Source organism: Mustelus asterias, chromosome 2, assembly GCF_964213995.1.
Source record: "Mustelus asterias chromosome 2, sMusAst1.hap1.1, whole genome shotgun sequence".
Taxonomy (NCBI): Eukaryota; Metazoa; Chordata; class Chondrichthyes; order Carcharhiniformes; family Triakidae; genus Mustelus; species Mustelus asterias.
In genome coordinates this window covers 1741704-1767474 of record NC_135802.1, presented here as the reverse complement: position 1 = coordinate 1767474, position 25771 = coordinate 1741704, and the positions used below count along the sequence as shown (strand labels likewise).

The 25771-nt window shown below is 48.5% G+C and overlaps 1 protein-coding gene across 2 annotated transcripts in view; it reads right to left on the bottom strand.

The window, feature by feature from the left end:
- The window catches only part of LOC144504518 (uncharacterized), a 152700-nt gene that overhangs the window by 92060 nt on the left and 34869 nt on the right, over positions 1 to 25771 (bottom strand). For both annotated transcript variants that reach the window (XM_078229917.1, XM_078229927.1), the window contains exon 5: positions 20939 to 21031. In XM_078229917.1, coding sequence (XP_078086043.1) covers positions 20939 to 21031 — 93 coding nt within the window. The remainder of the gene's footprint in view (positions 1 to 20938; positions 21032 to 25771) is intronic.

Here is a 25771-nt window from a genome sequence, read left to right as displayed (position 1 = left end):
CTCCTCGTGCCTGCGTGGGTTTCCTCCGGGTGCTCCGGTTTCCTCCCACATTCCAAAGATGTGCGGGTTAGGTTGATTGGCCATGCTAAAGTTGCCCCTTAGTGTCCTGAGATGCGTAGGTTAGAGGGATTAGTGGGTAAATATGTCGGGATATGGGGATAGGGCCTGGGTGAGATTGTGGTCGGTGCAGACTCGATGGGCCGAGTGGCCTCTTCCTGCACTGCAGGGTTTCTATGATTCTTCTATGATTCTATGATTCTTAAATACAATTCCCACTCATTAACAAAAATAGAATTTAGTCACTCTCTAAATTACAACCAGGTTTTGTGTCTTCTAGAATATTCTGGGCCTTCTCTGTTGATTCTTCTGGAACTTCTTTCTTAGAATCACAGAATCCTACAGTGCAGAAGGAGGCCATTCAGCCCATCCAGGCCCTACCCCATAACAAAGAACAAAGAAAATTACAGCACAGGAACAGCCCCTTCGGCCCTCCAAGCCTGCACCGACCATGCTCCCCGACTGAACTAAAACCCCCTACCCTTCCAGGGACCATATCCCTCCATTCCCATCCTATTCATGTACTTGTCAAGACACCCCTTAAAAGTCACTACCGTATCCGCTTCCACTCCCTCCCCTGGCAATGAGTTCCAGGCACCCATTACTCTCTGTGTAAAAAATCTGCCTCGTGCATCTCCTTTAAACCTTGTCCCTCACACCTTAAACCTGTGCCCCCTAGTAATTGACTCTTCCACCCTGGGAAAAAGCTTCTGACTATCCACTCTGTCCATGCCTCTCATAATCTTGTAGACTTCTATCAGGTCTCCCCTCAACCTCCGTCGCTCCAGTGAGAACAAACCAAGTTTCTCCAACCTCTCCTCATGCATTGACCGTAGCTAATCCCCCTGACACTGAGGGGCAGTTGAGCAAGGCCAATCCACCTAACCCGCACATCTTTGGACTTCTTTGATACCTTTGCTATCGAGATGGTGCTTTAAGCGGTTATCTCTGGCAGGTCGCAGTTGCTCTCTTTTTGTCCCACTGCCCCCTTCTTTTATACCTGTGATGACATATCAATATTTCCCACAGTAGGATTGGTCCTAGGTTGTCAAAACCATCAGATTTAAATTTAACAGGTTCTTAGTATCCAAGTGCCTGATTCAAATTGATTTGCTAAATTTAAAAGCCTGTTGTCTTGGTAACACTGCTGCTTGGCCTTTCAATATAAATGTTTCAGTTTGGGCTCTCTGTGTACTTGCATTTCTTCACTCTCTAAGCACAGAACAAGCACCATCTTTTAAAGGGACCATGCAATGCTTTTTACAATTTTACCATTCTTACAAACACCACATTCTAACTTATTCCCTCCCAATCGACAATTACTCTCCCAACTTGGCAACACCTTCCAAAGGCATTCTCATCCTTCCCGGAACTGCATGTCTGAGTCCCTCTAACCAGCTTTCTGTCCCGTCACAATACTGAAACCCCTCTTATCAAAGCCACACTGACATCGCTGAGTAGCAGTGACGGGGTAAACTGTCCCTCCTCCTCCTCCACCTGTTTGTCCACACCATCATCCTGCATCTCCACTCTTGTCCAGCTGGGTAGCACTGCTCTCTCCTGCTCCCATTCTTATGTAACCATAGCTGGAGGATCTCTGGAAATGGCTTCTCTTCCTGCTCCTGTGCATCACCCCTCCCGTGTACCCCCCTGGTGTCCCCCGAGGAACCCACTCCTCCTATTCACCATCCACGTGCTGCCCTTCGTGGCACCATCTGCAGGCAGTGTTAGATTCCACATGTACACCACCCAACCCTACCCCACCCCCACCTCACTCCATTCCTCCAGCATCGCTGTTATCAAGCTGCTTATCCAACATCCAGTACGGGATGAGCAGAAATTTCCTCCATAAGAACATAAGAAATAGGAGCAGGAGTAGGCCATCTAGCCCCTCGAGCCTGCCCCGCCATTCAATAAGATCATGGCTGATCTGACGTGGATCAGTTCCACTTACCAGCCTGATCCCCATAACCCTTAATTCCCTTACCGATCAGGAATCCATCCATCCGCGCTTTAAACATATTCAGCGAGGTAGCCTCCACCACCTCAGTGGGCAGAGAATTCCAGAGATTCACCACCCTCTGGGAGAAGAAATTCCTCCTCAACTCTGTCTTAAACCGACCCCCCTTTATTTTGAGGCTGTGTCCTCTAGTTTTAACTTCCTTACTAAGTGGAAAGAATCTCTCCGCCTCCACCCTATCCAGCCCCCGCATTATCTTATATGTCTCCATAAGATCCCCCCTCATCCTTCTAAACTCCAACGAGTACAAACCCAATCTCCTCAGCCTCTCCTCATAATCCAAACCCCTCATCTCCGGTATCAACCTGGTGAACCTTCTCTGCACTCCCTCCAATGCCAATATATCCTTCCTCATATAAGGGGACCAATACTGCACACAGTATTCCAGCTGCGGCCTCACCAATGCCCTGTACAGGTGCATCAAGACATCCCTGCTTTTATATTCTATCCCCTTCGCAATATAGGCCAACATCCCATTTGCCTTCTTGATCACCTGTTGTACCTGCAGACTGGGCTTTTGCGTCTCATGCACAAGGACCCCCAGGTCCCTTTGCATGGTAGCATGTTTTAATTTGTTTCCATTGAGATAATAATCCCATTAGTTATTATTTCCTCCAAAGTGTATAACCTCGCATTTCTCAACGTTATACTCCATTTGCCATATCCTCGCCCACTCACTCAGCCTGTCCAAATCTCTCTGCAGATCTTCTCCGTCCTCCACACGATTCACTTTTCCACTTATCTTTGTGTCGTCTGCAAACTTCGTTACCCTACACTCCGTCCCCTCCTCCAGATCATCTATATAAATGGCAAACAGTTGCGGCCCGAGTACCGATCCCTGCGGCACGCCACTAGTTACCTTCCTCCAACCGGAAAAACACCCATTTATTCCGACTCTTTGCTTCCTGTCGGATAGCCAGTCCCCAATCCACTTTAACACACTACCCCCAACTCCGTGTGCCCTAATCTTCTTCAGCAGCCTTTTATGGGGCACCTTATCAAACGCCTTTTGGAAATCCAAAAACACCGCATCCACCGGTTCTCCTCCATCAACCGCCCTAGTCACATCTTCATAAAAATCCAACATGTTCGTCAAGCACGACTTTCCCCTCATGAATCCATGCTGCGTCTGATTGATCGAACCATTTCTATCCAGATGCCCTGCTATCTCCTCTTTAATAATGGATTCCAGCATTTTCCCTACTACAGACGTTAAGCTGACCGGCCTATAGTTACCCGCCTTTTGTCTCCTTCCTTTTTTAAACAGCGGCGTAACATTAGCCGTTTTCCAATCAACCGGCACTACCCCAGAATGCAACGAGTTTTGATAAATAATCACTAACGCATCCACTATTACCTCTGACATTTCTTTCAATACCCTGGGATGCATTCCATCCGGACCCGGGGACTTGTCCACCTTCAGTCCCATTAGTCTACCCAGCACTGCCTCTCTGGTAACATTAATCGTATTAAGTATTTCTCCTGCTGCCAACCCTCTATCGTTAATATTTGGCAAACTATTTGTGTCCTCCACCGTGAAGACCGACACAAAAAACTTATTTAAAGACTCAGCCATATCCTCATTTCCCACTATTAACTCCCCCCTCTCGTCCTCCAAGGGTCCAACATTCACTCTAGCCACTCTATTCCTTTTTATATATTTATAAAAACTTTTACTATCATTTTTTATATTAGTTGCTAGCCTAGCTTCATAGTCTATCCTTCTTTTCTTTATCGCTTTCTTAGTCTCTCTTTGTTGTTTCTTAAATTTTTCCCAATCACTTGTTTCTCCACTATTTTTGGCCACTCTGTACGCAGCTGTTTTTATTTTAATACTCTCCTTTATTTCCTTCGTTATCCACGGCTGGTTCTCCCTTTTCTTACAATCCTTGTTTTTTGCTGGAATATATTTTTGCTGAGAACTGAAAAGGATCTCCTTAAAAATCCTCCACTGTTCCTCAGCTATCCTACCTGCCAGCCTGCTCTCCCAGTCTACCTTAGCCAATTCATCCCTCATCCTATCATATTTCCCTCTGTTCAAACAGAGGACACTGGTTTGGGACCAAACTTTCTCCTCTTCCATCTGAATCAGAAATTCGACCATATTGTGGTCACTAGACCCAAGAGGGTCCTTCACAATAAGATCCTTAATTCTACCTACCTCGTTACACAATACCAGATCCAAAATAGCTCGTTCCCTCGTCGGTTCCGTAACATGCTGTTCAAAGAAACTATCCCGACAGCATTCTAAGAACTCTTCCTCCATTCCACCCTTACCGACTTGAGTCTGCCAGTCAATGTGCATGTTGAAGTCCCCCATGATTATTGCCGTTCCGTTTTTACACGCATCCCTTATCTGCTTGTTTATAGCCCTCCCTACCTCAACATTATTATTTGGGGGCCTATATACCACACCTACTAGTGTCTTTCTCCCTCGACTATTCCTCATCTCTACCCATAACGATTCCACGTTTTGTTCCTCAGAGCCTATGTCATCCCTCAGTACTACCCTGATATTATCTCTTATTAATAGCGCGACCCCACCACCTTTTCCTTCCTGTCTATTCTTCCTAAACGCCTGATACCCCTGGATATTCATCTCCCAGTCATAGAACATAGAACATAGAAAGCCACAGCACAAACAGGCCCTTCGGCCCACAGGTTGCGCCGATCACATCCCCACCTCTAGGCCTATCTATAGCCCTCAATCCCATTAAATCCCATGTACTCATCCAGAAGTCTCTTAAAAGACCCCAACGAGTTTGCCTCCACCACCACCGACGTCAGCCGATTCCACTCACCCACCACCCTCTGAGTGAAAAACTTACCCCTGACATCTCCTCTGTACCTACCCCCCAGCACCTTAAACCTGTGTCCTCTCGTAGCAACCATTTCAGCCCTTGGAAATAGCCTCTGAGAGTCTACCCTATCCAGACCTCTCAACATCTTGTAAACCTCTATCAGGTCACCTCTCATCCTTCGTCTCTCCAGGGAGAAGAGACCAAGCTCCCTCAACCTATCCTCATAAGGCATGCCCCCCAATCCAGGCAACATCCTTGTAAATCTCCTCTGCACCCTTTCAATGGCTTCAACATCTTTCCTGTAATGAGGTGACCAGAACTGCGCGCAGTACTCCAAGTGGGGTCTAACCAGGGTCCTATAAAGCTGCAGCATTATCTCCCGACTCCTAAACTCAATCCCTCGATTAATGAAGGCCAGTACGCCGTACGCCTTCTTGACCGCTGGTCACCTTTCAGCCACGTTTCTGTAATGGCCACTAGATCGTACCCACTTGTGCTGATTTGCACCATCAACTCATTTACCTTGTTCCGAATGCTTCGTGCATTCAGGCAAAGTGTCCTTATTCCAGCTTTTATCTGGACCCGCTTTGATGAGTCGCGAACACCCTCTCCCTCTACTCCCTTATCTAAATTACCGCCTTCATTCACTTGCACCCTCCCCTCTACCATTAATTTTGTAATTCCCCTTACCCCTGCATCCTCCCCCCCATCAATTAGTTCCTTGATCCTAGTCAACTCTTCTAGCTCCCCTCCCCCCAACCTATCTAGTTTAAATTCTCCCCAGTAGCCTTAGCCAACCTACCGGCCAGGATATTGGTCCCCGTGTGATTCAAGTTCCACCCGTTTTTTGTATACAGATCACCCCTGCCCCTAAAGAGGTCCCAATGGTCCAGGAACCTGAATCCCTGCCCCCTGCACCAGTCCCTCAGCCACACATTCATCCTCCACCTCACTCCATTCCTGCCCTCACCTTCCCGTGGCACAGGCAGTAATCCTGAGATTACTACCTTTGCTTTCCTCTTTCTCAGCTGTCTCCCTAATTCCCTGTACTCCCTTTTCATGACCCCTTCTCCCTTCCTACCCACATCAGCGGTACCAATATGTACCGCTACCTCTGGCTCCTCTCCCTCCCACCTCAGGATTTCCGGGACGCGACTAGCAACATCCTGGATCCCGGCCCCAGGGAGGCAGACCACCATGCGAGAATCCCGCCTACCTCCGCAGAAACGCCTGTCTGTCCCCTTCACCATCGAGTCCCCGATTAATACCGCCTTCCTCCTCTTTTCCTTAGCCCTCTGAGTTACAGGGCTGGACTCCACTGCGGAGACACGGCCACTGCTGCTTCCCCCAGGCGGGCTGTCCCCCCCAGCAGTACTCAAGCAGGAGTACTTGTTGTGCAGGGGCAAATCTACTGGGGTGCTCTCAACCACCCTAGCCTTACCCTTCCTGGCCGTCACCCACTTGGCCTCTTCCCGTGGCCCTGGTGTGACCACCTGATGATAGCTCTTGTCTATCACCTCCTCATTCTCCCTCATCAGCCTAAGATCCTCGAGTTGTAGTTCCACTCCCTAATACGGTCCCTCAGGAACCGCAGCTCGACACACCCCTCACAGATGTGGATGTCTGGGAGGCCAGATGCCTCCAGGACCTCCCACATCCTACACTGGGAACAACACACTGGATTCACACTCATACTGGACACTTTATGTCAAGTAAGACAGTGAAAAGTTAATAAGAGTGTAAGGAAACAAAAACTCACCCCTGCTCGTCCAAGCCCTGTGAGCCAAAGCCCTGACAGCTCACTCAACTTCCCACTCACTCTGCTGCCCGCTACGATGCTGCCCGCTGTATACTTTGGTGCACTTTTAAACCCTCCAAAAACTTCCCCAGGCCTCTCTTGGCCCGACTTCCGGTTTTGAAAAAAACCTCCGATTTTAAACCCAAAATTAACTGAAAAAATAAATAATTAATTACAGTCAGAAAACCCACTCTCTTACCCTCAGCCTGCTCCTGGGAACAATTAAACACTGGGAAAAGGGAAGTCTTTACCCACAGGCCCTGGCACCAACTCCAGCCCTCTCCTAGTGACTGAGACAAAACCCGTCAGCTCACACTCTCAGTGTCACATCTGACCCCAAGTTGAGCCTCTGGCCTCATATTCGCGCCATCTCTCAGATCTCGCAAGAAAGGAAAAAGGAATGACCCTGGTAATTATAGGCCGGTTAGTCTTACTTCGGTGGTCGGTAAGTTAATGGAAAAGGTCCTGAGGGATAGGATTTATGACCATTTGGAAAGATGCAGCTTAATCCGGGATAGTCAACACGGATTCGTGAAGGGTAAGTCGTGCCTCACAAATTTGATTGAATTTTTTGAGGAGGTAACTAAGTGTGTTGATGAAGGTAGAGCAGTTGATGTCGTATACATGGATTTTAGTAAGGCGTTTGATAAGGTCCCCCAAGGTCGGCTCATGAAGAAAGTAAGGAGGTGTGGGATAGAGGGAAATTTGGCCAATTAGATAAGTAACTGGCTATCTCATAGAAGACAGAGGGTGGTGGTGGATGGAAAATTTTCAGACTGGAGACCAGTTACCAGCAGTGTACCACAGGGATCAGTGCTGGGTCCTCTGCTCTTTGTGATTTTTATCAATGACTTGGAGGAGGGGGCTGAAGGGTGGGTCAGTAAATTTGCTGATGGCACCAAGATTGGTGGAGTAGTGGATGAGGTGGAGGGCTGTTGTAGGCTGCAAAGAGACATTGATAGGATGCAGAGCTGGGCTGAAAAATGGCAGATGGAGTTTAACCCTGATAAATGTGAGGTGATTCATTTTGGGAGGACAAATTTGAATGTGGATTACAGGGTCAACGGCAGGGTTCTGAGGAATGTGGAGGAACAGAGAGAGCTTGGGGTTCATATCCACAGATCTCTGAAGGTTGCCACTCAAGTGGATAGAGCTGTGAAGATGGCCTATAGTGTGTTAGCTTTTATTAACAGGGGGTTGGAGTTTAAGAGCCGTGGGGTTATGCTGCAACTGTACAGGACCTTGGTGAGACCACATTTGGAATATTGTGTGCAATTCTGGTCACCTCACTATAAGAAGGATGTGGAAGCATTGGAGAGAGTGCAGAGGAGATTTACCAGGATGCTGCCTGGTTTGGAGGGTAGGTCTTATGAGGAAAGGTTGAGGGAGCTAGGGCTTTTCTCTTTAGAGCAGAGGAGGTTGAGAGGCAACTTAATAGAGGTTTATAAGATGATGAAGGGGATAGATAGAGTGGACGTTCAGAGACTATTTCCTCGGGTGGATGTAGCTGTTACTAGGGAGCATAAGTATAAGGTTCATGGTGGGAGATATCGGAGGGATGTCCGAGGTAGGTTCTTTACTCAGAGAGTGGTTGGGGTGTGGAATCGACTGCCTGCCGTGATAGTGGAGTCGGACACTTTAGGAACTTTCAAGCGGTTACTGGATAGGCACATGGAGCACACTAGAATGATAGGGAGTGGGATAGCTTGATCTTGGTTTCAGACAAAGCTCAGCACAACATCGAGGGCCGAAGGGCCTGTACTGTGCAGTACTGTTCTATGTTCTAGATGCCTATTTAGCAACATAGAAACTAGGAGGAGGCCATTCGGCCCTTTGAGCCTGCTCCGCCATTCATTCTGATCATGGCTGATCATCAAATTCAATATCCTGATCTCCCCCCCTTCCCCCCATATCCCTCGATCCCTTTCACCCCAAGAGCGAAATCTAATTTCTTCTTGAAATCACAGAGAGTGGGTATAGATGGGTCTTTTTCTAATTGGAGGTCGGTCACCAGTGGTGTGCCCCAGGGATCTGTTCTGGGACCCTTGCTGTTTGTCATTTTCATAAATGACCTGGATGAGGAAGTGGAGGGATGGGTTGTTAAGTTTGCCGATGACACGAAGGTTGGTGGGGTTGTGGATAGTCTGGAGGGATGTCAGAAGTTACAGAGGAACATAGGTAGGATGCAAGACTGGGCAGACAAGTGGCAGATGGACTTCAACCCAGATAAATGCGTCATGGTCCATTTTGGCAGGTCAAATGGGATGAAGGAGTACAATATAAAGGGAAAGACTCTTAGTACTGTAGAGGGTAAGACTCTTAGCAGGACCAGAAGGACCTTGGGGTCTGGGTCCATAGGACTCTTAAATCGGCCTCGCAGGTAGAGGAGGTGGTTAAGAAGGCGTATGGTGTGCTGGCCTTTATCAATCGAGGGATTGAGTTTAGGAGTCCGGGGATAATGATGCAGCTATATAAGACCCTCGTCAGACCCCACTTGGAGTACTGTGCTCAGTTCTGGTCGCCTCATTACAGGAAGGATGTGGAAAAGATTGAAAGGGTGCAGAGGAGATTTACAAGGATGTTGCCTGGATTGAGTGGCATGCCTTATGAGGATAGGCTGAGGGAGCTCTGTCTTTTCTCCTTGGAGAGACGTAGGATGAGAGGAGACCTAATAGAGGTATATAAGATGTTGAGAGACATAGATCGGGTGGACTCTCAGAGGCTTTTTCCCAGGGTAGAAATGGCTGCTACGAGAGGACACAGGTTTAAGGTGCTGGGGGGTAGGTACAGGGGAAATGTTAGGGGGAATTTTTTCACACAGAGGGTGGTGGGTGAGTGGAATCGGCTGCTGTCAGTGGTGGTGGAGGCAAACTCAATAGGGTCTTTTAAGAGACTCCTGGATGAGTACATGGGACTTAATAGGATGGAGGGTTATAGGTAGGCCTAGAAGGTCGGGATATGTTCGGCACAACTTGTGGGGCCGAAGGGCCTGTTTTGTGCTGTAGTTTTCTATGTTTCTATGTTCTATGTTTTGCCTCAACGACATTCTGTGGGAGTGAATTCCACACATTCGTCACCCTCTGGGTGAAGAAATTTCTCCTCACCTCAGTTCTAAAAGGTTTATCCCTTATCCTCAAACTATGACCCCTAGTTCTGGACTCCTCCACCATAGAACATAGAACATAGAGCAGTACAGCACAGAACAGGCCCTTCGGCCCTCGATGTTGTGCCGAGCTTTATCTGAAACCAAGATCAAGCTATCCCACTCCCTATCATCCTGGTGTGCTCCATATGCCTATCCAATAACCGCTTAAATGTTCCTAAAGTGTCTGACTCCACTATCACTGCAGGCAGTCCATTCCACACCCCATTCCACACACCCATTCCACACCCCATCAGGAACATTCTTTCTGAATCGACCCTGTCTAACCCTGTTAGAATTTTATAAGTTTCTATGAGATCCCCACTTGCTCTTCTAAACTCCAGTGAATATAATCCTAACCAACTTGGTCTCTCCTCATATGACAGACCTGCCATCCCAGGAATCAGCCTGGTAAACCTTCGCTGTGCTCTCTCTATATCAAGGACATCCTTCCTCAGATAAGGACACCAAAACTGTACACAATACTCCAGGTGTGGCCTCACCAATGCCCTGTACAATTGCAGTAAAACATCCCTATCCCTGTACTCAAATCCTCTCGCTATGAAGGCCAACATACCATTTGCCTTCTTTACTGCCTGCTGTACCTGTGTGCTTACTTTCAGCGACTGATGCACGAGGACTCCAAGGTCTCGCTGAGTATCCGCCTCTCTCAATTTACACCCATTCAAATAATAATCTGCCTTCCTATTATTGCTACCAAAGTGGATAACCTCACATTTATCCACATTATACTGCATCTTCCATGCAGATGCCCACACACTCAGCCTGTCCCAATCACGCTGAAGCATCTCTGCATCCTCCTCACAGCTCACCCTCCCACCCAACTTTGTATCATCTGCAAATTTGGAGATAATACATTCAGTTCCCTCTTCCAAATCATTAATATATAATGTGAACAGTTGGGGTCCGAGCACAGATCCCTGCGGAACCCCACTAGTCACTGACTGCCAATCAGAAAATGACCCATTTATGCCAACTCTTTGCTTCCTATCTGCTAACCAGCTTTCTATCCATCTCAAGACATTACCCACAATCCCATGTGCTTTAACGTTACACAGTAGTCTTTTATGAGGACTTGTCGAAAGCCTTCTGAAAGTCTAAATAAACCACATCTACTGGTTCTCCTCGGTCAACTCTACTAGTTACATCCTCAAAAAATTCCAATAGATTCGTCAAGCATGATTTCCCTTTTGTAAATCCATGCTGACTCTGTCTGATTATACCACTGCCTTCCAAATGCTGAGTTATGAAATGTTGATAATGGACTCCAGCAACTTCCCCAGTCCCGACGTTAGGCTCACTGGTCTATAGTTCCCTGTTTTCTCTCTACCTCCCTTTTTGAATAGTGGGCTCACATTAACTGCCCTCCAACACCTCACCCCCTGCCCACAGCACCTTCCCATCCAATCACAGAAGGTGCAACTCCTGCCCCTTTACCTCCATCCTGCTCACCGTCCCAGGCCCTAAACACCCCTTTCAGGTGAAGCAGTGCGTCACAGGCACCTCCTTCAATCTGGTCTGTTGCATTCGCTGCTCCCAATGCGGTCACTCTCCATCGCAGAGACCAAACGCTGATTGGGTGACCGCTTTGCTGAACACCTTTGATCTGTCCGCAAGCAGGACCCAGACCTTCCTGTCGTTTGCCACTTCCCCACAGCACCGTGCTCTCCTGTCCACGTGTCTGTCCTTGGCCTTTTGCAATGTTCCAACGAACCCCAACGCAAACTGGAGAAACAGCACCTCATCTTCCCATTGGACACTTTACAGCCTTCCGGACTGAACATTGAGTTCAACAACTTCAGAGCGTGAACTCTCCCCTCCACCTTCACCCCATTCCCATTTATTTTATTTCATTCTGTTTCTTCTCATTCTCCATTTTATTATCTTTCTGTCTCACTTCCATTTCTCCATTCCAGCTCTCGTTCTTTCCACACACATCCCAACCCCCCTTCAGGGCAACTGCCACATTCCTCGGGCAGTCCTTTAACAATCTGTGTCTGTGTTCTGCCATTCTCGCATTCTGATCACTGAATGGACACTTTCTGCACCTTTCTCAGCCTCCTGTATCCTCATTTACAAAGAACAAAGAAAATTACAGCACAGGAACAGGCCCTTCAGCCCTCCAAGTCTGCACCGACCATGCTGCCTGACTGAACTAAAACCCCCTACCCTTCCGGGGACCATATCCCTCTATTCCCATCCTATTCATGTATTTGTCCAGATGCCCCTTAAAAGTCACTACCGTATCTGCTTCCACTATCTCCCCCGGCAACGAGTTCCAGGCACCCACTACTCTCTGTGTAAAAAATCTACCTCGTACATCTCCTTTAAACCTTGCCCCTCGCACCTTAAACCTGTGCCCCCTAGTAATTGTCTCTTCCACCCTGGGAAAAAGCTTCTGACTATCCACTCTGTCCATGCCTCTCATAATCTTGTCGACTTCTATCAGGTCTCCCCTCAACCTCCGTCACTCCAGTGAGAACAAACCAAGTTTCTCCAATCTCTCCTCATAGCTAATGCCCTCCATACCAGGCAACATCCTGGTAAATCTTTTCTGTACCCTCTCCAAAGCCTCCACATCCTTCCGGTAGTGTGGCACCCAGAATTGAACACTATATTCCAAGTGCGGCCTAACTAAGGTTCTATAAAGCTGCAACATGACTTGCCAATTTTTAAACTCAATACCCCGGCCGATGAAGGCAAGCATGCCGTTACATTCCCTTTGTCCAATTCCACCCCCTCCCCCATCCCAATAGTATATAAATCTTTGTTAATTTTCTTTGCTCTCAGCTCTGACAAAGGGTCATCCAGACTCGAAACATTGGCTCCATTCTCTCCCCGCAAACACTGTCAGACCTGCTGAGATTTTCCAGCATTTTCTGTTTTTGTTGTTGAAGATTATCAGGACCTGGAGGTTTATCCACCTACAATCCCATCAATTTCCCCAAAACCATTCCTCTGCTACTGCTGATTTCCTTCAGCTCCAGCTTATTTCTCTCAGCATTGTGGCACATTATTCATGTCATCCTTTGTGAAGACTGAAGCAAAGTACAAATTTAATTCCTTGTCCATTTCTTTATTCCCCGTTATGAATTCTCCCGTTTCTGACTGTAAGGGGCCTACATTCATTTTTGTCAATCTTTTTCTCTTTACATACCTATAGAAACTTTTACAGTCAGTTTTAATGTTCCCGCTAGCTTACTTTCATACTTTTTTAAATCAACCCCTTGGTCCTCCTTTGCTGAATTTTAAACTGCCCTCAATCCTCAGGCCTATTGCTTTTTCTTGCCTATTTGTATATTTCTTCTTGGAATCTGATCCTTATACTCTGACTAATTTGACTCTCCCAATCTATATGCAGATTAGAGTCACCCATAATCACAGATGTTCCTTTAACACATGCATCTCTGATTTCCTGTCTAATGCTTTTCCCAACATTACCCCTACAGTTTGATGGTCTGTAAACCACTAATATTTTTTGCCCCTTGCTGTTTCTTAACTCGACCCATAGAGATTCCACATCATCTATGCAAATATCTTCCCTCAATATCGTATCAATATCACCTTGAATCAACAATGCAATTCTACCACCTTTTCCTTTCCGTCTGTCCCTCCTAAACACTGAATAACTCTCAATATTTAGTTCCTATCCTTGCTCACCTTGGAGCCACGTCTCCGTAATGTCAACTCTATCATCCCCCTTTACATCTATCTGTGCAACTAATTCATCCATTTTGTTTCGAATGCTCTGAGCATTCAGGTACAAAACCTTAAGGTGGCACTTTTAACATTTCTTTTCCCTTTCCTACTATTTTTTACTCAATCCTTACCTGACTCTGGCCCTTGATTTCTCTGCCTATCACTTTCCCGATTCTCCTTACTGTCTTTTCCTCTTGTCCTTAATTCCCCTGCTCTGAATCCTTGCAAAGGTTCCCATCCCCTTGCCAGATTAGTTTAAACCCTCCCCAGCCACTCTCGCAAAGTACCCCCCACCCCCATGAACATCAGTCCTGATCCTGCCCAGGTGTAACCCATCCAGTTTGTACAGGTCCCACCTCCCACAGAACCGGTCCCAATGCCCCAGGAATATGGAACTCTCCCCCTCACACCATCTTGTCAGCCACGTATTCATCCCCCTGACCTGCTGTTTCTGCTCTGATTAGCACGTGGCACAGGCAGTAATCCTGACATCACTACTTTTGAGGTCCTACTTTTCAGTTTTCTTCCAAGCTCCCTATATTCTGCTTTTAGGACCTCGTCCCTTTTTTAACCTGTGTTGTTTGTACCCGCGTGTACTGCAACCACTGGCTGTTCACCCTCTCCCTTCAGAATGTCCTGCAGCCGCTCTGAGACATCCTTGACCCGAGCACCAAGGGGGCAACACACCATCCTGGAGTCTCGTTTGCGGCCACAGAAACGCCCCTCTATTCCCCTTACAATTGAATCCCCTGTAACTATAGCATTCCCAGCATTTGGCTGTTGGTGGGCCAAAACGTTGAATGTTTTGAAGAAGCAGTTAGATAGAGCACTCGGAGTGAAGGGTTTGAAGGATATGGGGGGAGGCGGGATTGGAACATTGAGTTGGATGATCAGCCATGCTGGCAGTGAATGGTGGAGCAGCTCTGTTTATAGTTTCGATGTTTCACCCTGTCTCAGCTCATCCGTTCTTTTCTGTCTTTGTTGCTTCTCAAATCGACTGTTCCAACCCATGAATCCTCTCCTTTGTTCTCATTCTGTAAACCTGAAGCCATTTAGAAGTCTGCTCCATGTTTTAACACGTGTTGTTCCCCTATCACCCTGTGTACTTGGTATCTACACTGACTCCCAGCCAAGCAAAGCCGCAGTCTTAAAATTCTCATCCTTATTTTCAAATCCCTCCATGATCTCGACCTTTTCTGTTTGTGTGACCCCTTCCTGTCCCACAATAGATCTCAAAACTCCTCCAATTCTGTCCTCTCGAGCGTTCCCAAGTTAAATCCCTCCGCCAGTTGCTGCCAATGCCCTCTGTGATTCCCTGCCCTTCCGCCTCTCTACCCCACTGTGGTGAACCATAGACGGTTACTGATGCGCGTTATCACACACGAGGCTTGAGATGCTCAAGGAAATAAAGGCTTTTATTTACTATTACAACGAAGCTACCATGTATAGTACACGATCCCAGACTGAGGGGTCCCAGACAGAGCAGTGACCTTTATACCTCTCCCAAGAGGCGGAGCCCGACTGGGATGTACCATAATAACTATAATACAGGTAGAACAGCCCAACCCTAACCCCAACAGCAACAAGTAGAACAACCCATCCCTAACACCAACAGCAACATATATACATACTCGTAGTACTGGCCAGACCCTGGCTCAGTACTATCCAGTGGGAACCAACGATGGTTCACCACATTCACCCCTCCTTTGAAGACAAAGGCCGGCGGGGTACAAAAAACAGAATAATTTGTCATCAGTCTATAAGTTCAGACGATCAGGGGGACCGCACCATCGTTGTGACCTCCTCAACACCGGTGATGACACCGGAGTAGGCACTCGCGGTGGCGTTCTCCCCAAGGCGATGTCCAACGGTTCCTCCACAGTCTCACGGGCCGGCTGACCCCGAGGTGATGATAATCCGTTGAGTTCCGACACGCCCTGAAGTGGTGACCATCCCCTGGACTCAGGCAAGCTGTACACGGGAGTAACAGGGTTAAGTAATGGTCCCGATGCTGCCCGTGCCGTGTCAGGAGGGGAAACAATAGTTGGGGGGTCTCTAACAGGAGGTATGGGAGCGACAGGGGTTTCTACGTCCCCTGCTGGCGCCAGGTCTCGAATCGAGACCGTGTCCTCTTGCCCGTCAGGGTATGCCACATAGGCATACTGAGGGTTAGCGTGGAGGAGATGGACCTGTTCGACCAACGGATCGGACTTGCGGGCCCTTACATGTCGCCGCAGGAGGACGGGTCCTGAGTACGTCAACCAAGACGGTAATGAGGTCCCAGAGGAAGACTTCCGAGGGAATGAAAACAGCCTCTCATGAGGAGTAGCGTTGGTTGCCGTACACAGGAATGAGCGTATGGAATGGAGCGCATCAGGGAGCACCTCTTGCCAACGGGAGACTGGAAGGCTTTTTGACTTCAACGCCAGTAAGACAGCCTTCCAGACTGTAGCATGCTCACGTTCCACCTGTCCGTTACCCCTAGGGTTGTAGCTTGTGGTTCTACTAGAGGCAATCCCGTATGAGAGCAGGTATTGCCTCAAGTCATCACTCATGAACGGAGAGCCCCTATCGCTGTGAATGTAGCAGGGGTACCCGAACAGTGTAAAAAGATCACGGAATGCCTTGATAACTGTGGCAGCGGATGTATCAGAGCAGGGAATAACAAAAGGGAATCTTGAGTACTCATCAATGATGTTGAGGAAGTACACATTCCGATCTGTCGAGGGAAGGGGGCCCTTAAAGTCGACACTCAGTCTTTCGAAGGGACGAGTGGCCTTGATTAGTTGTGCCCGGTCAGGTCGGTAAAAGTGCGGTTTGCATTCCACGCATACCCGACAACTTCTTGTTATGGACCTGACATCCTCCACCGAGTAGGGCAGATTGCGGGCTTTTAAGAAGTGGTAGAGCCGAGTGACCCAGGATGGCATAGGTCATTATGGAGAGCCTGCAAACGGTCCTCCTGTATACTGGCGCATGTTCCACGCGACAGGGCATCCGAGGGCTCGTTGAGTTTCCCTGGACGATACATGATGTCATAATTATAGGTGGAGAGTTTGATTCTCCACCTCAAGATCTTGTCGTTCTTGATCTTGCCCCGCAGCGTGTTATTGAACATGAACGCCAAGTAATGGCGCCAGTGCCTGACGGCCTCCACAATGGCCTGGGCCTCCTTTTCCACCGCCGAATGTCGAATTTCGGGGCCTTGGAGGGTGCGGGAAAAAAAGGCGACGGGCCTGCCCGCCTGGTTAAGTGTGGCGGCCAGGGCGAAATCAGATGCATCGCTCTCCACCTGAAAGGGGATGGACTCATCAACAGCGTGCATCGTGGCTTTCGCGATGTCGGCTTTTAGTTTATCAAAGGCCAATCGAGCCTCTGGTGTCAGGGGAAAAGAGGTGGACTTGATGAGCGGACGGGCTTTGTCCGCGTAATTGGGAACCCACTGTGCATAATAAGAGAAGAAGCCTAAGCATCTTCTCAGTGCTTTTGCGCTAGTGGGCAGGGGAAGTTCAAGGAGGGGACGCATACGGTCTGGATCAGGGCCAATGACCCCGTTTTCCACCACGTATCCCAGGATGGCTAAACGGCGCGTACGAAATACACACTTCTCCCTGTTGTAGGTCAGATTCAGGCGAGATGCAGTGCGTAGGAACTTAAGGAGATTTGTCTCGTGGTCCTGCTGGTCATGGCCGCAGATGGTGACATTATCCAGGTACGGGAAGGTAGCCCGCAGTCCGTTATGGTCCACCATTCGGTCCATAGCACGCTGGAAGACCAAGACCCCATTGGTGACACCAAAAGGAACCCTGAGAAAGTGATACAAGCGACCACCCGCCTCAAAAGCCGTGTATTGTCGGTCCTCTGGGCGAATGGGGAGTTGGTGGTAGGCAGACTTGAGGTCTATGGTGGAGAACACCCGGTACTGCGCAATCTGGTTGACCATGTCAGATATGCGCGGGAGGGGATACGCATCCAGCTGCGTGTATCTATTAATGGTCTGACTATAGTCAATGACCATCCGGGGTTTGTTCCCACTCTTGACCACCACGACCTGCGCTCTCCATGGACTAGCGCTAGATTGTATGATCCCTTCCTTGAGCAGCCGCTGAATTTCAGATCGAATGAAGATCCGATCCTCAGCGCTGTAACGCCTACTCTTAGTCGCGATGGGCTTGCAGCCTGGCACAAGATTCTGGAACAGGGAGGGTGTGGTAATTTTCAGCGTCGAGAGGCTACAGGCGGGGCGTGTTGGGCAATTTGGAGGCTGCTGTTCTCCCACTGAAAGCGGAGGGGGTGGCCCACCGTACTGTAGGGTTACACTCTTCAAGTGGACCATGAAAATTAGTCCGAGGAGTATTGGCGTGCAAAGGTGCGGTAACACCAGGAGCTTGAAGCGCTCGTAAACCGTGCCCTGCACCGTCAAATTTACCACGCAACTCCCTAGCACGGTGACAGACCGGGACCTTGATGCCATCGAAATCGTCTGTTTGACAGGTTGGATCTGGAGGCCACACCGCTTCACAGCGTCTGGGTGAATAAAACTCTCAGTGCTCCCGCTGTCAAACAGACAATAAATCAAGTGTTTGTTTACCTGAATGTCCATCATAGACTTGTCGAGTCTGTGAGGCTTGGCCTGGTCCAGGATGATCAACGCCACCATTGGTTCGTGAGCGCCACTGCAGGCAGCTGAGATCGATGAAGATGACCCCTGCTGATCGTTCGCGGTCGGTGCCGACCAACATGGCTGCTCCCATAGGTCGCACGTGGGTGATGGCACCAAAATCAGCGACCCCTGGTGGTCGCGCATCTCTCACGACTCCGTCGACTGTAATGGCGGCGTCCTGGCCTCGCACGTGGACGAAATCCTCGATGATGCCGACGACGAAGAACCGGGCTCCAGGGAGTCGCAGGCCGCACTGCTGTTCCTGGAAGTAAGTTTGGATCGGCATACCTTCGAATAGTGCCCCTTCTTACCGCAGGCGGAGCACAACACAGCTTTAGCGGGACATCGCTGCTGATTGTGCTTCACTACCCCACAGAAGTAACACCGCAGGCCGCCCGGAGCTGCTGCCATCGTCAGGCCCGAGTGTGGGCACGCCATCACGCAGCTTTTCGAACCCGAGGGACGAGGAGGGATCAGCGACTGCTCCTGCCACGTTGTCTCCACGTGGTCTTCAGGATACAATACTAGGCTTTTGGAGGCCGTCTCCAACGTATCCGCTAGTTCTATCGACTTAGTGAGATCAAGATTACCTTGCTCCAACAGTCTGAGTCGGATATAAGATGATCCGATTCCCGCCACAAACGCATCTCGAGCGAGGTCGTTCATGTTCTGATCTGCCGACACAGCTTTGCAGTTACAGCCCCTGGCTAGCTGTAGGAGCTCGTTCGCGTACTCTTCCGTCGTTTCGCCGGGCTGCCGTCGTCGAGTGGCTGAGAGGTATCGAGCATGCATCTCGTTTGGCGGTTTAATGTAACGCTTCTAAAGAAGCTCGAGGGCCCTTGGATCGCGAGATGTACGGTGTCGCTTACCCTCGCGTGGAGGACCCGGAGTCTGTCGTAGTCTGTGGTGACCGCTGCGGAGGCTGCCAGGTAGTCCTCAAAACATTTCAACCAGTGGTCGAAGGTGTTAGAGGCGCCCGCCGCACGTGGATCCAGTGTAAGATGTTCAGGTTTTAACATTTGCTCCATACTCTCTGTATCGTTTTCTTTTTTTAACGACGAGAGTTTAACTAACAGTAAATAAAATTGATGCGCGTTATCACACATGAGGCTTGAGATGCTCAAGGAAATAAAGGCTTTTATTTACTATTACAACGAAGCTACCCTGTATAGTACACGATCCCAGACTGAGGGGTCCCAGACAGAGCAGTGACCTTTATACCTCTCCCAAGAGGCGGAGCCCGACTGGGATGTACCATAATAACTATAATACAGGTGTAACAGCCCAACCCTAACCCCAACAGCAACAAGTAGAACAACCCATCCCTAACCCCAACAGCAACATATATACATACTCGTAGTACTGGCCAGACCCTGGCTCAGTACTACCTAGTGGGAACCAACGATGGTTCACCACAGTTACCACTATGGGTACTGAACCATAGATGGTTAGCACTATGGGTACTTGTACATATGTTACTGTTGTCACTGTTGGGGTTAGGGTTGGGGTGTTCTACCTGTTGGTATTGTTCTGTGGTACACTCCAGTTGGCTCCGTCTACCTGGAGGAGTATAAAGGTCACTGCACTGCCTGGTGGCCCTTTAGTCTGGGATTGTATTGTTAAGCAGTATGCTCCATTCTTGTTACTAATAAAAGCCTTTATTTCCCGGGTACGATCCAGCCTCCCGAGTGATTTAATCGCGCATCACCCACTCTCCATCTTTAAGACACTCCTTCAAACCCACCTCATTTTTAAAAACTTTTCCAATTCAATCAAATCAAATCCGATTCAGAGTCTCAACAAGTTGAGACATTTCAGATCCAGGCTGACAAGACAGGGCGAGCGACCAAACCGCCCTGTCCTGGGCCTGATCTACATGAGCCAAGCTGATTGGAGAAGGGGGAGGTTCCTCCTCCAAGACTTGAGCTCATTTGCATCTTAGCCAAAAGGCCGAGATGCCGCTTTTAAAAATTGCTCCATATGAAACATATGAAGCTTCAGTGTAACCTAATGACCTCAACCAAGTGCAGCCGATCCATACTACACTTGATCTTAGCCCCAAACCCACCTCTTTGACAAGGCTCTTGCCCAAACTCTCCTTGTGTGTCTCTGTCTCTGTCCAATTACTGCACTGTCACTCCCTGTCAAACAGCTTGAGCTGTTTAATTCAGTGAAAGGAACTACTTAAAATATGAGTGGTTATTAATAGAGTGTTTGCTCATTGTGTCTGCCAATCTTACCTCTTTGTATCATTGCCTCCTCGCCGAAGAATGAGAGGTAAACCCTGAGGGAATTGGACAGGCTGGACACCAGGAAGCTGTTTCCTCGTGTGAGGGAGGCAAGAACCAGGAGACACAGTTTAAAACTAAGAATGAGTCCTCCTTTTGGGAACAGTTTTCTCTGAGGGTGGTTAGTCTGTGGAATTCTCTTCCTCAGAACGCAGAGGGGGCGAGGTGATTGAATTTATTCAAGGCAGAGTCAGACAGAGGTTTGATAGACGGGGTGGGGGGGGGGGGGGGGGGGCGGTGCTATGGGGGGCAGACAGGAAAGTGGAATCGAGACACAGCCAGATCAGCGTGAACTTATTGACAGACAGAGCAGGCTCGAAGGGCTGAATGGCCTATTCCTGCTTCTAAACCCTGCGTTCATGAGGTAATCAACTTTGGAAATGGGAACATTTTCCCAATGGCGAGAGAGTGAGAGCTTGAATTGCTGCAAAGTCTGATGGTCCACGTACCTCATAGTGAGCTACCAGCTTGCCAATCAGGCAAAGAGTCACCTTGCGGTTTCCAGAGACAATTTCAGCAGCTGCGACATTTCTCAGGTTTACCTGCGGAGAGAGAGAGGAAATAATCTCTTAATATCTGATTCCTACCTCTGCACATTGGGTCAGCTACCCAGGGTCGTATAGACCGGTGAGCCTTACTTCTGTTGTGGACAAAGTATTGGAAAGGATTATAAGAGATAGGATTTATAATCATCTGGAAAGGAATAATTTGATTAGGGATAGTCAGCACGGTTTTGGGAAGGGTAGGTCGTGCCTCACAACCTTATTGAGTTCTTTGAGAAGGTGACCAAAGAGGTGGATAAGGGTAAAGCAGTTGATGTGGTGTATATGGATTTCAGTAAAGCGTTTGATAAGGTTCCTCACGGTAAGCTATTGCAGAAGGTACGGAGGCATGGGATTGAGGGTGATTTAGCGGTTTGGATCAGGAATTGGCTAGCTGTAAGAAGACAGAGGGTGGTGGTTGATGGGAAATGTTCATCCTGGAGTTCAGTTACTAGTGGTGTACCGCAAGGATCTGTTTTGGGGCCACTGCTGTTTGTCATTTTTATAAATGACCTGGAAGGATGGGTTAGTAAATTTGCGGATGACACGAAAGTTGGTGGAGTTGTGGACAGTGCGGAAGGTTGTTGCAGGTTACAGAGGGACATAGATAAGCTGCAGAGCTGGGCTGAGAGGTGGCAAATGGAGTTTAATGCAGAGAAGTGTGAGGTGATTCACTTTGGAAGGAGTAACAGGAATACAGAGTACTGGGCTAATGGTAAGATACTTGGTAGTGTGGATGAACAGAGAGATCTCGGTGTCCATGTGCATAGATCCCTGAAAGTTGGCACCCAGGTTGATAGGGTTGTTAAGAAGGCGTACGGTGTGTTAGCTTTTATTGGTAGAGGGATTGAGTTTTGGAGCCAAGAGGTCATGTTGCAGCTGTACAAAACTCTGGTGCGGCCGCACTTGGAATATTGCGTACAGTTCTGGTCACCACATTATAGGAAGGATGTGGAAGCATTGGAAAGGGTGCAGAGGAGATTTACTAGGACGTTGCCTGGTATGGGTGGGAAGGTCTTATGAGGAAAGGCTGAGGGACTTGAGGTTGTTTTCGTTAGAGAGAAGAAGGTTAAGAGGTGACTTAATAGAGGCATACAAGATGACCAGAGGATTAGATAGGGTGGATAGCGAGAGTCTTTTTCCTCAGATGGTGTTGGCTAGTACGAGGGGGACATAGTTTTAAATTGAGGGGTGATAGATATAGGACAGATGTTAGAGGTAGGTTCTTTACTCAGAGAGTAGTAAGGGCGTGGAATGCCCTGCCTGCAACAGTAGTGGACTTACCAACATTAAGGGCATTTAAATGGTTATTGGATAAACATATGGATGATATTGGAATAGTGTAGATTAGAGGGGCTTTAGATTGGTTTCACAGGTCGGCGCAACATCGAGGGCCGAAGGGCCTGTACTGCGCTGTAATGTTCTATGTTTTATGTCTGCTGGCGTTTCATCCTCCCACTGGCATCATCCACTGTGCACTGGATATGGCATACCAGAAAATCATCTCCCCATCAAACTGTACCCCAGTGAGAGCCAGTGCCCATCGAACTGTACCCAGTGAGAGCCAGTGCCCATCGAACTGTACCCAGTGAGAGCCAGTGACCACTGAACTGTAATAAGAGCAAAATACCGCGGTTGTTGGAGATGTGAAGTAAATGTGGAAATGCTGCACAAAGGCAGTGTGTCTGTGGAGAGGGGAAGAGAATCGAGGTTCTGAGACACACACACACACGGGCAATACAGACTCGAACCGTTGACTCTGCTTCTCTCCCCACAGATGCTGCCAGACCTGGTGAGTGCTTTCAGTATTTTCCTATTTTGTTGCATTGAATCCTGCCCGTTCCTCCTCACTCTCGAGAACATTAAATGCAAATTGAAAGGAGCGTTTACAATTATAAATGACATGAACTTTATAATTATAGAATAATGAGTGTGTTGGTGATTGGATCAGGGCTCAGTCACTGACGGATGATTGACTAAGTGTGTCTGGCATTGTGGGCCAACCCACAGCGATTCAAGATGGCAGCTCACCACCACCTTCTCAAGGGCATTCTCCAAGGCGGCCTTCATGACACGCAGAATCGCTGAGCAGAGACTGATAGCCAAGTTCCGCACACATGAGGACGGCCTCAACCGGGATCTTGGGTTCATGTCACACTATCTGTAACCCCCACGACTTGTCTGGGCTTGCAAAATCTCACTAACTGTCCTGGCTGGAGACAATACACATCTGGGTGGTTGTACTGCTGGTTTGCGGTGGACAGAAAGGATCGAGCATGTGGACATAAAGAAAGAGGATGTGTTGGAACTATTGAATGGCATCAAGGTTGGTAAGTCGCCGGGACCGGATGGGATGTACCCCAGGTTACTGTGGGAGGCGAGGGAGGAGATTGCGGAGCCTTTGGCGATGATCTTTGCATCGTCGATGGAGACGGGAGAGGTTCCAGAGGATTGGAGGATTGCAGATGTGGTCCCTATATTCAAGAAAGGGAACAGGGACAGCCCGGGAAATTACCGACCGGTGAGTCTAACCTCAGTGGTTGGTAAGTTGATGGAGAGGATCCTGAGAGACAGGATTTATGATCATCTAGAGAAGTTTAGTATGATCAAAAGTAGTCAGCACGGCTTTGTCAAGGGCAGGTCGTGCCTTACGAGCCTGGTTGAGTTCTTTGAAAATGTGACCAAACACATTGACGAAGGAAGAGCGGTGGATGTGGTCTATATGGACTTCAGCAAGGCGTTCGATAAGGTCCCCCATGCAAGACTTCTTGAGAAAGTGAGAGGGCATGGGATCCAAGGGGCTGTTGCCTTGTGGATCCAGAACTGGCTTGCCTGCAGAAGGCAGAGAGTGGCTGTGGAGGGGTCTTTTTCTTCATGGAGGTCAGTGACCAGTGGAGTGCCCCAGGGATCTGTTCTGGGACCCTTGCTGTTTGTCATTTTCATAAATGACCTGGATGAGGAAGTGGAGGGATGGGTTGGTAAGTTTGCTGACGACACCAAGGTAGGTGGTGTTGTGGATAGTTTGGAGGGATGTCAGAAGTTGCAGCGAGACATAGATAGACTGGGCGGAGAAGTGGCAGATGGACTTCAACCCGGATAAGTGTGTAGTGATCCATTTTGGCAGATCCAATGGGATGAAGCAGCAGTATAATATGAAGGGTACCATTCTTAGCAGTGTAGAGGATCAGAAGGACCTTGGGGTCCGGGTCCATAGGACTCTTAAATCGGCCTCGCAGGTGGAGGATGCGGTCAAGAAGGCGTACGGCGTACTAGCCTTCATTAATCGAGGGATTGAGTTTAGGAGTCGGGACATAATGCTGCAGCTTTATAGGACCCTGGTTAGACCCCACTTGGAGTACTGCGCGCAGTTCTGGTCACCTCATTACAGGAAAGATGTTACATAGAACATAGAACATAGAACAGTACAGCACAGAACAGGCCCTTCGGCCCACGATGTTGTGCCGACCTTCATCTGAAACCAAGATCAAGCTATCCCACTCCCTACCATCCTGGTGTGCTCCATGTGCCTATCCAATAACCGCTTAAATGTTCCTAAAGTGTCTGACTCCACTATCACTGCAGGCAGTCCATTCCACACCCCAACCACTCTCTGCGTGAAGAACCTACCTCTGATATCCTTCCTATATCTCCCACCATGAACCCTATAGTTATGCCCCCTTGTAATAGCTCCATCCACCCGAGGAAATAGTCTTTGAACGTTCACTCGATCTATCCCCTTCATCATTATAAGGGATAGGATTTATAGTTATTTGGAGAGTAATGAATTGATAGGTGATAGTCAGCATGGTTTTGTGGCAGGTAGGTCGTGCCTTACTAACCTTATTGAGTTTTTTGAGAAAGTGACCAAGGAGGTGGATGGGGGCAAGGCAGTGGACGTGGTATATATGGATTTTAGTAAGGCGTTTGATAAGGTTCACCATGGTAGGCTTCTGCAGAAAATGCAGATGTATGGGATTGGGGGTGATCTAGGAAATTGGATCAGGAATTGGCTAGCGGATAGGAAACAGAGGGTGGTGGTTGATAATAAATATTCATCATGGAGTGCGGTTACAAGTGGTGTACCTCAGGGATCTGTTTTGGGGCCACTGCTGTTTGTAATATTTATTAATGATCTGGATGAGGGTATAGTTGGGTGGATTAGCAAATTTGCTGATGACACCAAAGTCGGTGGTGTGGTAGACAGTGAGGAAGGGTGTCGTAGTTTGCAGGAAGACTTAGACAGGTTGCAAAGTTGGGCCGAGAGGTGGCGGATGGAGTTTAATGCGGAGAAGTGTGAGGTAATTCACTTTGGTAGGAATAACAGATGTGTTGAGTATAGGGCTAACGGGAGGACTTTGAATAGTGTGGAGGAGCAGAGGGATCTAGGTGTATGTGTGCATAGATCCCTGAAAGTTGGGAATCAAGTAGATAAGGTTGTTAAGAAGGCATATGGTGTCTTGGCGTTTATTGGTAGGGGGATTGAATTTAGGAGTCGTAGCGTTATGTTGCAACTGTACACAACTCTGGTGCGGCCGCACTTGGAGTACTGTGTGCAGTTCTGGTCCCCACATTACAGGAAGGATGTGGAGGCTTTGGAGAGGGTGCAGAGGAGGTTTACCAGGATGTTGCCTGGTATGGAGGGGAGATCCTATGAGGAGAGGCTGAGGGATTTGGGATTGTTTTCGCTGGAAAGGCGGCGGCTAAGAGGGGATCTTATTGAAACATATAAGATGATTAGAG